General features: G+C 32.8%; 2 protein-coding genes across 3 annotated transcripts in view; both read right to left on the reverse strand.

Moving 5' to 3' along the window:
• Window positions 1–4,215: 4,215 nt before the first annotated feature.
• LOC124427768 (ras-related protein RabJ) lies at window positions 4,216–6,287 on the reverse strand. Its single transcript, XM_046971100.1, has 3 exons — window positions 6,080–6,287; window positions 5,578–5,705; window positions 4,216–5,207 (listed from the first exon to the last, which is right to left on the reverse strand). Exons 1-3 carry the CDS (start codon window positions 6,120–6,122, stop codon window positions 4,713–4,715), a joined length of 666 nt encoding a protein of 221 aa, XP_046827056.1. The 5' UTR covers window positions 6,123–6,287; the 3' UTR covers window positions 4,216–4,712.
• An 8,264-nt stretch (window positions 6,288–14,551) lies between these two features.
• The window catches only part of LOC124423533 (motor neuron and pancreas homeobox protein 1), a 21,308-nt gene continuing 20,094 nt past the window's right edge, over window positions 14,552–15,765 (reverse strand). For both annotated transcript variants that reach the window (XM_046961342.1, XM_046961351.1), the window contains one exon: window positions 14,552–14,847. In XM_046961342.1, the coding sequence (XP_046817298.1) occupies window positions 14,602–14,847 (246 nt within the window). In that variant the 3' untranslated portion in view covers window positions 14,552–14,601. The remainder of the gene's footprint in view (window positions 14,848–15,765) is intronic.

Consider the following 15,765-nt stretch of genomic DNA (forward strand, 5'->3'; position numbering starts at 1 on the left):
TTTCTCTTACTTTCTCTCTCTCTCTTTCTCTCACTCTCTCTCTCTCTCTCTCTCTTTCTATCGAATACGACACGTTCACCGAGGATGACGAGGTAGCTTAATTAACGGGTCCGCCGTAATTATCATCGCCTCACCGCGGTTCATTATACTTTCGTGAATAAAACAGAACTAAACTCGTGCCTCTTACGATTGACTCACTACTGAGAGGATCGTCTAACTGTATCATTGTCTTATAGAAGAAGGAGCAACACTCAAGACTGTGTATTATCCTTCCTATTCTTCTTCTTCTTTTTCTTCTGCTTCTTCTGCTTCTTCTACTTCTTCTTCTTCTTCTTCTTCTGTGTGCATTTGCACGCTTAAAGGAACTCGAGTATATAGATACCTAGATATACAGGGTGTCCGAAAAGATTTGACCTATATTTCATAAAAGACTATCAAGAGGATCCCATATATAAAACTTTCTAATAGGAAACAATGATGTTAGTTGAAAGTGGAGGGGAGGTAACTCTTTATGTTGAAAAAAGATATAAAACGGACTACATACTTGGTCTTAATTAAGTTTTAATGCGTTTCTTTTTTTCTTTTTTAATCATTTAATTCAACCGACGAGAGAAGGAAGGAAAAATGAATAAAAAAAAAAAAGAAAAGAAAAAAAAGAAAAAAAAGAAAAAAAAGAAGAAGTTAAATTTAAAGTATGAAATCGAAACTGCTGGATACTTTCTGTATGATCCTGAAGTATGCGTCAAATCTTTTAGAACACCATGTATATATATATATATATATATATATAAAATATATATATATAAAAAATATATATATATATATAAGAACTCTTTAAGTATACTATTCTTCTTTCAAATCTTTTCTTTCTCTTACATAGCCACAACAAGTGCTCAACTACGAGCAAGTGCAATCCTATTCTGCAATTCGGAATTTCATTAACTCGTTTGTTCGTTCGTTCATTCGTTCGTTTGTCCAGGATATAGTAATAGTAGTAGTAGTAACTGTTCGAGTCCATAACCATGAATTTTTACGCAAGAAGAACATTAGTTTCTTATTCCTTGGCATATATATACGTATACGTGTGTGCGTTTTTTTTTTTTTTTTTCCATACGCATATACATATGTATACATTTTCTAAGCTTTCGAATGTTATAAAATATATATTTCGATCTTTCTACAAAATTGATATATAAAATTAATTAACAAAATCGCTTTAATCTATTGTTATTATTATTTATAAATTACGACGATGAAAGAAAAAATAAAAATAAAAAAAAAAAAAATGTATCGTATAGAGATTAAAAATTTTCTTTATTATTTCGTAAATTATAATCGTCAACGATGAAACAGATTTTTATTTTTTCATAAAATCTAATCACGCGAGATGATCTCGTTCATTATGATATGGAATAATGAAATATATTTTTATTTGTTTCCTAAATTTTATTCGCACAGGATCATTTGTTTCAATTTATAAATTATAATCATAATAATCTTAATTAATTAATCACATAATCATGAAGTACACAATTAAAAAAGGAAAAAAAAAAACAAAAAAAGAAAATGAAAATAATCATATAATCATATAATAATAATATAATCAATAAAAATATTCTACTGAACTATATAAAAATTGTTTATGCAAATTACAAGTTGGATGCAATAACGTGCCATCCATATCCCTCTAATTATCATTTGTCTGACGATTAGTAACTGTAAGATAGATAGCTTAGCCAGAGAGCTAATTTTCTTGTGTCCTGGGCACGTCGAGGTAGGGCATTTTAAGTGGGTTGCACCTTGATGGGTTGCGAAGGATGATGGAAAGGAAAAAAAAAGAAAAAAAAAGAAAAAGAAAAAGAAAAAGAAAAAGGAAAAAAAAAAGATTACTTACGTAGTACCTCGAAAAAAAAAAGACAGATTTTTTTGAAATTAGTCAATCTCGAGTTCTCTATCGTTAAAATCCCATTGTACTCTTTAAACGTTAGAAAACACTGTCGTCTCGTTTGAAAATTATGCGGTATGTTAATTGATGAGATTCCTCGGCTATTACACGCCAGCTAGAATGCTCTTGCTGTCGTACAATTATCTAAACACTTTCCTTCGCGGAAAAGTAATTATTGTTGATTCTTGTTTGCTTCGATTATCCTTCTTCTTCTTCTTCTTCTTCTCTCCTTGTTTTTATTATTATAATATATTATATAATTTTCTATACGTGCATATATATTTTTTATATATATATATTTTTTTTATATCGAAAAGGAGATTAATATATAACGTATTAAAGGAGAACAAGGGAAGAAAAAGGAAATAAAAAGAGAGAGATAGAGAGAGAATTAGAAATATATATTAAGTTCTAATTAAAAAATAAATCAATTAATTGAAATTAATTTGTTAATTTTTTCTTTCCTTTTTCTTTTTTATTATTATTATTATTATTATTATTATTATTATTATTATTATTATTATTATTATTATATTATTTTTTATATGAGCGCGTACGCATATAATTTTTTTTTTATATTACGAAAAAAAACAAGAAAAAGGAAAAAAAAATAAATCAATAAAGTGCGATTAATAATATATGATGTATTTTTAGAAAACAAAAAAAGTATAGTTGGAAAAGTATTAAATGGTAATTAAAAAATAAATGAATAAAATGAAATAAATATATATATATATATATATATATATATACAATACATATCTATGGAGAATCGAACGGTATTTTCAAGAGGAAAAAAAAATGAGAACGTACATATCAATGTATTAGTGTGTATTTACGTGATGATGGCCAAATCTTGACAACCGAATATATTAATGTCATTTACAGCTATTCGCATTGGCGTAAAAACTTACGTGAAAAATATATTTACATAATGATTTTTAATTGCAATTGCAATTAAAAGAAAAAAAAAAAAAAAAAAAAAAAAAAAAAAAAAAAAAAAAAAAATCATTATCCGATTCGTAACTTTTTGTTTACGCGCCTCATGTCCTTTTTTTTTCTTCCTCCTCCATAAGAATCATAATCCTTCGAAATTTTGTTTTCTTCTTCTTCTTCTTTTTTTTTTTTTATTGACGTCGATTGATGTCGAGACGATCATAGTTCCTTGAACTCTGAAGCACGCGAGAGGATGACCCTGAGCATTAGATTTTCTACCTAGTCTAACTTGTTTTTCGACGAAGTCAAGTCCTAATAGGCCTAGATGCATAGCAAACGAAGGCTTACATAATTGAAAATGAGATGAAGTTACTAAATGTAGGTAGACAAAGCTGGGACGTCGTTACGGTCCGTGAAACTCGGCCTGTGGAGTGAGAATGACTCATTGTGTGATCATCCTCTCTCTCTCTCTCTCTCTCTTTCTCTCTTTCTAAAATTAACACCAACATCAATGGGATAAATTGAAAATAATTATAGATATCATATTTTTATAATAAATATATATTCTCTTTTTTTGGTTAAGTACAAAATTGTATTTATGATCTAATCGCCTATTGTAAAAAAAAATTTGAGAGAAAAGTTGGAAAAAAAGAAGACACAATGAAATTAATGAAAACTTTTTAAATCCTATAGCGTGTACTTTGTAAAGGCAGTATAATACATACATTCAAGTATGTATACATATATATACATATATATATATATATGTATATAAATTTTATAGAAAAGTTTTTTATAGAACATATTTAGTTCTTTTTTTTTCGACAAGGAAAAGAAAAAAAGAAGAAGAAAAATAAAAGAGGAGAAAAAGAACCATAGAAAACGAAGAAAAGAAAGCACGATGTGTTCATATTAAATTGTTTTGTTAATATCAATATAATATTACGATAGGAAATAAATTAGATCGATGTTATTGGAATACTGTTGTTTCATACTAATAAATAATTATTATTGATATATCTACTATCGAGGCCATTGGTTTTGTACGATATGTTGTAGAAATATTGAAAAAAAGGAAAAAAGAAAAAAGAAGAAGAAAAAAAAATTATGTCAGTCTAGAGTTAAGAACAATTGATAACGTATTTCCAACGTGTTCATAATGATTTATATGTTTGGCATTATTATACACTTTAAAATACGTGTTTTTCGTTTCATCATAATGAACAACAATCGACAATCGTGTTGGAATCGTTATTTTTCTTTCTTTCATTTTTTTCGTTTTTTCCCTTTCTTTTTCTTTGTTTTCTTTTCATTTTGGTTATACGGATGTAATATTAGCGGCTGTGAATCTATTTAATCGAAGATAATTATTAGATTATCAAACGCGTACGATCAAACATTAATGTTTAATCGTACAATCTACAATCATAATATATTGATTAAAACTAATCAATCGTTACAAGTTTAGTCGTCGACTCTTATAATGATATGAATTTTTTATATACAATAATTAAAGATTAAAGATATGTTATTGTTATCTCGTGGAAGACGGCGACGATCCGCATACACACACACGCACGCACGCACGCACGCACACACATACACACATACACACAGGCACACGCACGCGCGCGCGCGTTGTTTTTTTTAAATCTTTAAGACATTGTTGCATTGACAACAAGGTGTACTTCTTAAAAGACGAATTAAAAAGTAAAAAAGGAGAAGAAAAAGAGTATAAAGTAAAAGGCAAGAAAAAAAAAGAGAGAGAGAGAGAGAGAGAGAGAAATGAACACCCGTTGATAATGCAGTTAGAAAGAGGGGAGAGGATGGATCAACAACAAGTACGAATCTTTTCGTTTATTCCAAGTGCGATGTTTGGATTCTGTGCAATTTCTTCGGAAGGTGTCAATAATATACCAGAATTATTCAATCCAAAATTGTTCGAATCGGTGATCCTTAAAGCGGACGTTATTTCCGTGTTACCAGAAGATAAACTTATTAATCCATTGGCTATTGCCAAAAAAACCTTTTCTATTCCGTCGTTATGTATTACAGAAGTTTCATGATAAGTCGCACCGATTTTATTCGCATAACATCTACCTTCTTCGGTGTCTACCTCTCGATCGTTAAATAGATCTGATTTATTACCGATAACCGTTAATACCATTTGTTCCTCGACGTTTCTCTTCAATTCCGTAACCCAATTTTTAATAGCTGCGAAACTATTATATCGGGTAACATCGAATACCAACATGGCGGCGTTCGCATTACGATAATACATTGGCGCCATTGACTTAAATCTTTCCTCACCCGCTGTATCCCATACCTATAAATAAATTTATATAATTATATTACGAAATAATATAATATAATTTATCGACAGATATAATGATATTATATATAATATCATTAATATATAATATATAATATATAATGTAATTATATAACAAATAATATAATATGATTTATCGATCAAATAAAATGATATCGGATATATTTTCTAACGAACTTTTATCAAATGTTTTTCAATGATTAAATACGACGAACGTTCTCGTGCGTTAGGGTCAAAAGATCATTAGGTCGAACTCATAGATATAGTGATAAACGATTTTACAAAATAATAAATTCATCATGTAATTTTATACATACGTGCATACATAAATACATTATATATATATATATATAAATTATCTTACCTGTAATTTAACTTCGGTATCAGCTATATTTAATTTACAGGTAAAAAAGCTAGCTCCTATAGTTGGATTGATAGGACGATTGACGACATTCTCAACATATCTAACTATAATACTCGTCTTTCCGACACCTGAAAATATACATTTTGTTTTTCCTCATTATGTTTTCAATGTTGAACTATGTATGAATTAAGAGAGATCAAAGATGCATTAAACTTTATTCATATATAGGATTTTAAAAGACACAATGCCACGTTATATGGAATACCTTGAAACTTAACCTATAAAAAGATGATCGAGATAATACGAAAGAATGATTTTATTAAAAATCAATCGAGATTTATGGGAATATATATTGGGAAATATTAAATATAAATACGTGATAACGTGATAATTGTATTTATCCGTGAGCATAAGCGCACATTGACGCTATTAGATTATTATTAAATGATATAAATTGGTAACAAAAACATTGAAAGGATTTATATTACTATATGCAACTTACCTTGTGAACCCAGAACAACTACTTTGCCTACTATATTTTTCATATTTGACACGATATCACATAATTAAAACGTCATGCAAGGAAACGTCATAAAGTTAGCATCGTTTGAATTTCTTTCACGTCACGTAACTTGTTAATTCTCAAAAAAGGTCGTAGCTGTTTTGACGTTTCATTGAATCCAAGCTTTATAACGACATTGTGTAGTTCGTAGTACGTCGATAATGCAGGCACATTACCCAATTGGAAAACGATGGTGGCGCCAGCGTGAACTTATAACCAGAAACTCGTCGATTTTAACATTACCGACCGTTCTCGATTATCGCAGTTTTATCGACGATTGCGATTGTTCTTATCGATATATTCGATCGATAATAGAGGATATTATCAAAAATTATTTCGTACAATTATAAAACGATAATAGTTATTTCGTAATTTTGTTCGTACATTCTCTTTTTCTTTTCTGATTCTAATGATAATTTAATTAAATTGGTTAAAATTATAATTTGTTAAAAGGAATAAGGGATGAGGTGGGGTGGGCGGCTAGAAATGAATGGCGGGGGAGGGGGGAGGGAAAGAAACAACAAAAAGAATTCGAATCGAGAGAACAGCGATCTTAGTAAATACGAAAGTATACTTATATCATACGCCGGATTAAATTGCATTATCGGAAAAGATGGTAGGTAGTCAGCTTACAATAATGTATGTTGCCCTCGAGGCTGAATCGAACACGATCGACGGCTCTGAGTGAAATGAACCGTTTGGAAGGTACTTTCCTGAATTTTTATGCGATCCTATCGAGTTTCTAGCCAATCCGACTTTGTTCCTAACTTTGTTCTAGACTAGTACGTATTGGATTTGAAATTACGAGAAGAGAGAGAGAGAGAGAGAGAGAGAGAGAGAGAGAGAAAAAGTAAAAAGCAGAAAAAGAAGAATAGTTAATAGTAAGAATCTAACGAGTGGTTCGATGATAATACGTTAGTTTTAGAGATAAAAAAAACCACGAAGTAAGGATTAATTCGTGATATAGAATATGATATGATTGATCAATACGAAGCGATAATATTTTGTACATTTTACAGCTTAAGAACATGAGAAAGATTTGATTTAACATAGGACTTTAACGTCGAGAGTATCTGAGAAAAATAAAAGGGAAGAAGAGGAAAGGTGAACGTAAGTGGAACATCCATAGCGTTCAGATAACGGACAGGGCACGAGGGTATAGGGGTGGAAGGGGGAAGCTTGGGAGAGATGGGGTGGCGATGGTGGCGGCGGCGGCGGTGAAAAGGGGAGTGGTTGGTGGCGAAATAGGGGTTGGCAAATGCTAGTGGGAGAAACCGGGCCAGTAATCTCCGCTCTGAGCTCCACTTGTGCGTAATTTATTACGACTTCTCGAGAGAGAGAGAGAGAGAGAGAGAGAGAGAGAGAGTAAGAGTATCGTACAGGGTCGAATTCAGCTTTACTCAGACGACTCGAATTTAGCCCAGGTTGCGTCTGTGTATATGTATTTATATATGTATTTCACGTATGTACATGTCTCTTCTCGAAATAATTAATTAATCGTGCGTTTTAACGTACTAACGACGCTGCTGACGAGAGTCCGAGTGTGCCAATTTAATTTTATCTCTTTTTATCGAAAGAGAAAGATAAAAGAAAGAAAAGAAAGAAAAGAAATGGATAGATATTATATATCGCAGAGGAGAATCTTGCCAAAGTACGAATTGAATTCTAAAAAGGGTAAATGCACGCGAGTGTATGTAATTTTAAAGATTAACGACCGTTCGTATGAATGACGAGAGATCGTAATTTTATTAGGATATTTTTTTAATTTAGTCCAAAAAAGAGAAGAGAAGAAAAAAAAGGAGGAAAGAAAGAAAGAAAGAGAGAGAAAAAAATAAAAGGAAAAAAGAAAGAAATCTGCATTATCGATCGAGACGAGGACAAAATTCGAAATTGATTTTTTTTTCTTTTTCTTTTTTTTTTTTTTTTTTTTTTTTTTTTCATTTAATAAATATAAAAATGTAAATCGAAAAAGAAAGAGAAAGAAAGAGACAGAAAGAGACAGAAAGAGAGAGAGAGAGAGGGAGAGAGAGAGAGAGAGAGAGAGAGAGGGAAAGAGAGAGATTCTCTTTTTACGTTTGAACTGATGCATCCCTGAGAGAGAATAGTACGTAGCACGTATTATCCGAGGGTGAGGGTGATCAACAATGGCGGCACGACCTCAGGAGGCTCCACCGTTCTCCGTTCTCTGTTCCCGACGCCATTTTACGTTGATTACGATGCGGTTAGCTCCTTCCAGCCTCCCTGCAATCGTACACCCCCTTCTCCTCTTCGTCCCTCTCGCTCACCCCACTTCCTACCTCTCACCCCTCCCCCTCCCACTTCACCCTCGAGCCTCTCACTTCTCTTGGCCCATCTATGGATGTTGCCCTCTCCTTCTGTGGCACCTCCCTTCCTTCCTTCTCCTTCTCCTTCACCTCCTCCTCTTACTCCAATCTTCTTCTTCGCCATCTCCTTTTCCCTTCTTCGCGCTTATACACACAATCAAGCCGACCAACACGATCCACCTACGTTCGCTAGTTACCGTGCTTATCGGTGTATCACGACGCTCAAGAAGAAACGTGATAGTCGAAGATGCTCGGAACGAAATCAACCCATTGCCTGTCTCTCTTTCTCTCTCTTTCTCCCTCTCTATATCTATCTTTCTTTCTCTTTTATTGTTATACGCTCGGAGTACCACCCATTCCAATTTGTCTTTTCAATCGACGACTTATCCATTAGACAATGAACTACACATAAATATCAGTTCCATTAACTATTTAAGATATATAACGTGGAAAATTATTTAATGGTAAGAGAAAAATTTATTTCTTTTGATATAAGGAATGATACCAAGTTCGATAATATGAATCAAGTTTTCGGGATGGTATTTGCTTTGCGATAACCTATTCTATCATACGATCACTTGAATTAAATGTGTCTGCTAAAGGATGTGCGGGATCATCGATCGTTCGAGAAACGTTAGTGAAGTAGCTGGAGAATTAGTAAATAGAAAGGAAAGTTCTCTCTCTCTCTCTCTCTCTCTCTCTGTTGAAGAAAACTAGGAAACGTGGTCGAAGGATAGAAAGAGGAGGAGACACTAAGAGGTGGACGTAACGTGACGAACGTCGCCTGAAAGCTCGTCGAGAAGCTCGTTGGAAAGCTCCTTGGCCTGTTCTCTCTCTCTTTCTCTCTCTCTCTCTCTCTCTCTCTCGTCCTTGATCCCCCTCCCCCTAGCCTTGTCGTTGGAGTTGATTGTCGTAGATCTTATTATCCCCACTTGTGTTCTAAGGAGGACCAGGCTATGGCCGTGCTAGCTCTACTATACTATACTATACTATATATATGTAGTGTGTGTGTACGTATACGTACATGTGTATGTGTGTGTGTGTGTGTGTGTGTGTGTATGAGAAAGAGAGAGAGAGAGAGAGAGAGAGAGAGAGAGAGAAAGAGAAAACTCACGTGCACGTAGTTACTTACTTTGACGAGAAGGAGAAAGATAGAAGGAGGGTGCCAAACACCCTCCCCTACCAGCCTCAGGCTAATCTTGTTAGCGCTAATGACGAACTCTGCCGCGAAATGTGCGCGAGCCAAGTCAGGGCCGTAACAATGTTCCATCACCTTTTTGGTTATCGGACGATGAAATACTCTTCTTTTTTCTTTCTTCTTTCGTTTCCCCCTTTCTTCCCCTCCCCCCGCCCGATTCTTTCGTTCTTAATTTTTTTTCATTTCATACTCTTCGCCAAGTAATAGAAACAAATTTCTTGGAAATGATCGATATAAAAAATGAGGCCAATCCTATATATGCACACCCACGTATATATAATATACGTGTATATATATATATATATATATAGGGTATAAAGATTTATTCCAATAGAAGGTATCCCAAAAGTTATCGTAAGTTGTATTGTGAAATTTTGCGGAATAATGGGCACCTTGTATCGAGCAAGAAGGACAATTTTATATATATATATATATATATATATATATATATATATATATATATATATACATATATGTATAGATAGATAGATAGATAGATAGATAGATGGTAAAATGGGGGAATAGGAGGAGAGAGAGAAAGGGGAAGAGAAAGTTCCAGGCTGCGTGAGATGCTCCGTTAGCCCCGAAAATCCATTAGACCGTAAAACGAGGTAGAATCGTAGAACGCAATGGCGTCTAGAAACAAACGACGGCCGATAGGAGTGAACAAGCAGTGAATCACCCAAGCACTTGTTTACCAAGAGAATCAGGAATTCAGAGATGCCGTTCCACGTCTCCGGAATCCCCAGTCCCCATCGCTTTTCTAGCAGTCCTCTCCTCTACTATCCTTTTCCCTACCTTCTCCTCCTCTAACTACCATCTCTACCTCCATCTCCACCTCCACCATCACCACCAACACCAATACCAATCTCATGAGATCTTCAACGACTGACTCTCACACTGAAACGATTGAAGCAACCCTGTGTTTCCTTTCTTCCTTCATTCCTTGCTTGCCTGCCTGCCTGCCTGCTTGCTTGCTTGCTTGCCTTGCCTGGTAAGCGAGAAGGAGTGGAAAAGCTGAGGAAGGAGGGGTAAAGATAGGGAGGCAAGGCGGGGGAGAGGGCGGAAACGATCGCGTTAGACGGAGAGAAAAAGAGAGATAGAGCTAAGGGGGTATAACGCAGACACGGAAGCGGCACTGGAATCGCTAAATGTAATTCGGTTAAAAGGGTTTTAGCAATACAATGCATATAAACATGAGTGTTCCACCTCCGTGCTTCGTCTACGTTAGCTTCTCACTCTATTTCTCTTTCTCTTCTTACTCTTCCCTTTTTTCTTTCTTTCTTTCTTTCTTTCTTTCTTTCTTTCTTTCTTTCTTTCATTCATTCTTTCATTCTCTTTTTCTTTTTGTTCTTCTACTTCTTCTTCTAACTTCTTGTCTTAGATTTGCGAGGTCAACGTTCTTTCCTCGTTCTTCTTTGTTGTTTCTATCATCGAAAATTATTTTTTATCTCCCTTTTTATTCTTTCAATTTTTTTCAATTTTTTCCTTTCTTTTCCCCGTCTTGTTTTCATCCAATCTTTTCCCTTGTCCGACAGAAGGACCAAAAAGATTTTTAAAGTGATCATTGAATTATATTTCAAAGAATTTCAATCGCGTATTTCGGACGTACGTAAAATACTTTTAAAATCTCTCCGTTGAGAAAATAAAGATCGAATGCACTTACGAAATGCAAACGGTCATTTTTCTGAATCGAATAACGAGTCGTCGTAAAAAGCGAGAAAAAAGGTACGAGAGGATGGGAAGGAAAGGGAGAGGGAGAGAGAGAAAGAGAAAAAGAATTTAGTGAATCGAATCATTGTGAAATCCGTGGCGAGAGCAGTTGGAGCGTTTTACTCCCGGCGTGATTATTTCCAAGGAAAAATTCAGGATTGTGTCTGGCAGTAGGTAGAGGACGATTTCCAGAACGAGTCCTGGCACTCGGCCATATCCCACGTTTACGTGGTGGAAAAAGAAAATGGCCGTAAAGCTTCTTTCACGTCGAACGACGTGAGCAGTTTTATCCATAACGATCTTCCATATTAACATAAAACGACCAAATCTTTCTCTTTGTATTTTTATCAAATCTTATCGTTGCTCGAATCATTCCAAAAACTTGTATTTCTTTCATTGTATTTTTTAATCTCTAAAAAAAAAAATAGAAAAGGAAAGAGAGAAAAGAGAAAAAAGAAAAAAAGAGAGAAACTTTTTTCTACCATTTGTTCATTACGATAAATAAACAATATATCAATCAATCGATCAATCAATCTATCTATCTATCTATCTATCTATCTATCTGTCTATCTAAATATCTATATATTTATTTATATCTTTATTGAGGTGAATCGTGGAACACGAAGGTATGACTATGACATCGAGCTACGCGTTCGTCAAATATGACTTTTCTCTTCTTTTCCATTCCTTCCTTCCTTACTCCCTTCCATCCATCGTTCCTTCGTTCGTTCGTTGACGTTTTCCGAATGAGCGGCTTTTACCGCTCGGTGAACGCGTCATCCAGCCATCCGCGGAATGTCGCGGAATTCGTAACTGGGAATTAGCATGTCATAAATTCTGATAGAGGGGGCGGTCTCGCGAGACTCATGCTCGCCTCTCTCTGTCTCTTTCTCTCTCCCTCTCTTTCTTTCTCTCTCACTTTCTCTCTCTCTCTCTCTTTATCTCTATCTATCCATCTATCTCACCGTTTATCTGTCTCTCTCTCTCTCTCTCTTTCTCGCTCTGTCTTTCTCTTTCAAGTACCTTTTCAGCCATTCCGTATCAGCTTCCACGAAATCTCTGCTTCTGAAAAGAATTTGCTTCCATTGAAAGGGTTAAATTATTTCTATTTGCAAACCATATATCAATCAATCATAGCTCGAAATAAAATATCTAAGATAAAATGATCATTAAAGATGATTAAAATAATATGAGAATCATTTATGTTGTTTATCGTACGCCTGTAGATATGCAACGCCGTATTAAATACATATACGTAGAAATTGTTGCATAATTTTTTCGGGATTTACGATAAAACAAAAGAGAATATATTTAAATTCGATGATGGTAAAGTTATCTTCTTACCTTGTAATTTTCATAATTTTATTTATGAATTCCATCATTGCTTTTGAAAAGAAAACATTTCCAACATAAAGTGACAAGGAAAGAAAAGAATAATAATCGGGAAAAAATGTTAACGTGTTGGCTATCGTACGCCTGCGGGTATGCAACATTTCTTATTAAAATATATGTACGTATAAGTTGTTGCCTATTTACAGACGTACGTGTATTAAAAAATTAAAAGGATACATAGGTACGTATATGTTTTAATTAACGATATAATGCATTTAATTAATTAGATGCGATAAATTTTGTTGTTTTCTTTTTCTTTTTTTTTTTTTTTTTTTTTCTTTTTTTCCTCGTAATTTTCATAATTTTATTTAGGAACTTCACGCGATATTACATCGGATATCTGCATCGTATTCACTATTTTATACGATAAACGAATAATATTTACACTCACACACTGTATATGTATCATAAATACACGTTTCCCGTTCGTTTTTTAATTAAATTTTTATTTTTATTATATATATATATATATATATATATTTTTTTTTTGGTTTTGCTTATTTCGCTTTATAATATAAGTGGCGGGGATATTATTGAAATAAAGTTTATACTCGGATAAATGTAATCCTTCGTATATGTGCCCTACATACATATCATCTACCTCTCTCTCCCTCTCTCTCTCTCTCTCTCTCTCTCTCTCTCTCTCTCTCTCTCTCTCTCTCTCTCGCTTTACACATCTTACAACGACAACTTTTCGTTCCATTAACAATTTCGTAAATAATGTCTATCTTACAAGCCGAACGAACACACAATAAATAATCTCTAAAACAATTGTATTATTTACATAATGATACCTACGTTCGCGAATTTAACGTCCTCATTTCGATTTCTTTTTCTCAAACGATCGTTCATTACGATTTTTAATTTCTATATCAATTTCGTATCTTATCGTAATACTACCCACGCGAAAAAATCGCAAAAATTAATTTTAGAGTATTAGAAGTTAATCACTTTACAATGTTTAATTATTATTCCATTAAGGATTCAATTTTAATGTTAGATCACGTCGGATTTATTCTCATCCATTCGCCTTTTTACTTTTTCATGATATTTACATCGACCATTTGTTTTATCTTACTTTATTCTTCATTTTCTACTCCTTTTTTTTCTTTTCCCTTTTTCCTTTCTTCCTCTTTCCCTTTTCTTTTTACTTTTTTCTTCCTCTTTCTTTTTTTCTTTTTTTTTTTTATTTTCTTTTCTTTTCTTTCTCTTTTTATTCGACGATAATATATAAATCGATAGAATTATATTTATTTACACGAGACTTTTTTAATCGTTTTCTCTATTTTAATACTTCGTCGTAAAAAATTGCTCTTCTCTTTCTCTCGTAATTGTTCTTTTTTTTTTTCTTCTTTTCTTTATTCTTTTTTTTCTTTTTGTTTTTTTTTTGTTTCCTATTTTTTTCCCTCCCCTTTTTTTTCTATTCCTTTTTCTCCTTAAAGATAAAGCATTAATCAAATTGTTATTCCCTTTGTGTGACACAACAATTAATACAAAGAGAAATGAAAATATATACATATATATATATATATATATATATATATATATATATATATATATATATATATATATATATATATATATATATATATATATATATATATATATATATATATTAGTTTACGAACGATAATATTTATTCGCTCGTTAGTACCTGAAAATTATATATTATTTTGAAAGAGAAACGATATAAAAAGAAATTTACAGAAAAGAGAGAATAATTACAAATTTAGATAAAAACGTATTTTACAATTGAGTCCTTTTTCTTTTTTTTTTTCTGTTTTTTTTTCTTTTTTTCTTTTTTCTTTTTTTTTTATCCAAATCGAAAAAGATATTTAAACGACGTAAGGCCGATAAAGAGGTTCCTGAAGTTCGGTCGAATTTCTTTGAGTTTCTTGCAAAGTTCCCCTGGGTTCTTCCGGTGTGCACGGTGCTGTTACCGATACGTCACTTCCGGTATTATCTCTCTCGGAATTCTTCGCATTACCGGCATCCTCTAGTTTCCCGCTAGCACGTGCCTCCTGTTGTGCTTTCTTACTTCTCTTCCATTTCATTCGTCGATTTTGGAACCAGATCTTCACCTGAAATGAGAGACAAAAACGTTCGTGTGTTGTTTCTTTCTTTCTTTCTCTTTGTTTTGATTTTTTTTTTTTCTTTTCTTTTCTTTTCTTTGGATACTCTCATTTTCTTTTTTTTTATTTTTCGCAATTTTTTTATTTACTTCTTTTTTCTCTTTTATTTTACCTCCTAATCGATTTCAATTTAAACGTACGATTTAAGGGATTAAACGAGCTCTTAAGATATATTTATGCAAAATTATCGTCCCCCCCACCCCTTCATCCCCGATACTTTTTCTTTCCTTTCTTTCTTTATATGTTTTTCTTTTTTTTTTCCCTCAGAGAAAGCAAACATAACGCAACCTTTTTCTCCTATGCGAATTAATCTTCAGAATTTGGCGATAAATTTTTCTCACGTGTGCGTATCACGCTATCTTTGGATGTGTGCGTGTGTGCGTGCGTGCATGCGTTTGCTTCAATCAACAACGATAAAGTATCGAACAATTTTAGATATTCGAAATTTTTTAATTGCTTCGAATACACATACACCTACGCACGCCATGTTCGCGCACATGAAAATTCGTTTGGATGCACGTGACAAAAATCAAGGAATTGAAATAACTCAAAAATCATTATTATTAAAAATTTTGTTCATTTCTTACTTAATAAATAATAGATAAAATTACAAAAAAAATAAATAAAATATATATATATATATATGAATATATACGCATTATTATATATTTATATCTTTAATGAAATAAAAAAGAAATATATTCATTATTAACATACTATATAAAATAAACAAAATATATTAGATGTAGAATATTTTTAATATAAAAAAATATTTGTATGTATTGTTTGAACATACATGTGTATATATATATATTCTAGAAATCACACATATACATATAATCGACAGACAGGAATATTCAAGACGAG

Source organism: Vespa crabro, chromosome 1 (genome assembly GCF_910589235.1).
Source record: "Vespa crabro chromosome 1, iyVesCrab1.2, whole genome shotgun sequence".
Lineage (NCBI taxonomy): Eukaryota > Metazoa > Arthropoda > Insecta > Hymenoptera > Vespidae > Vespa > Vespa crabro.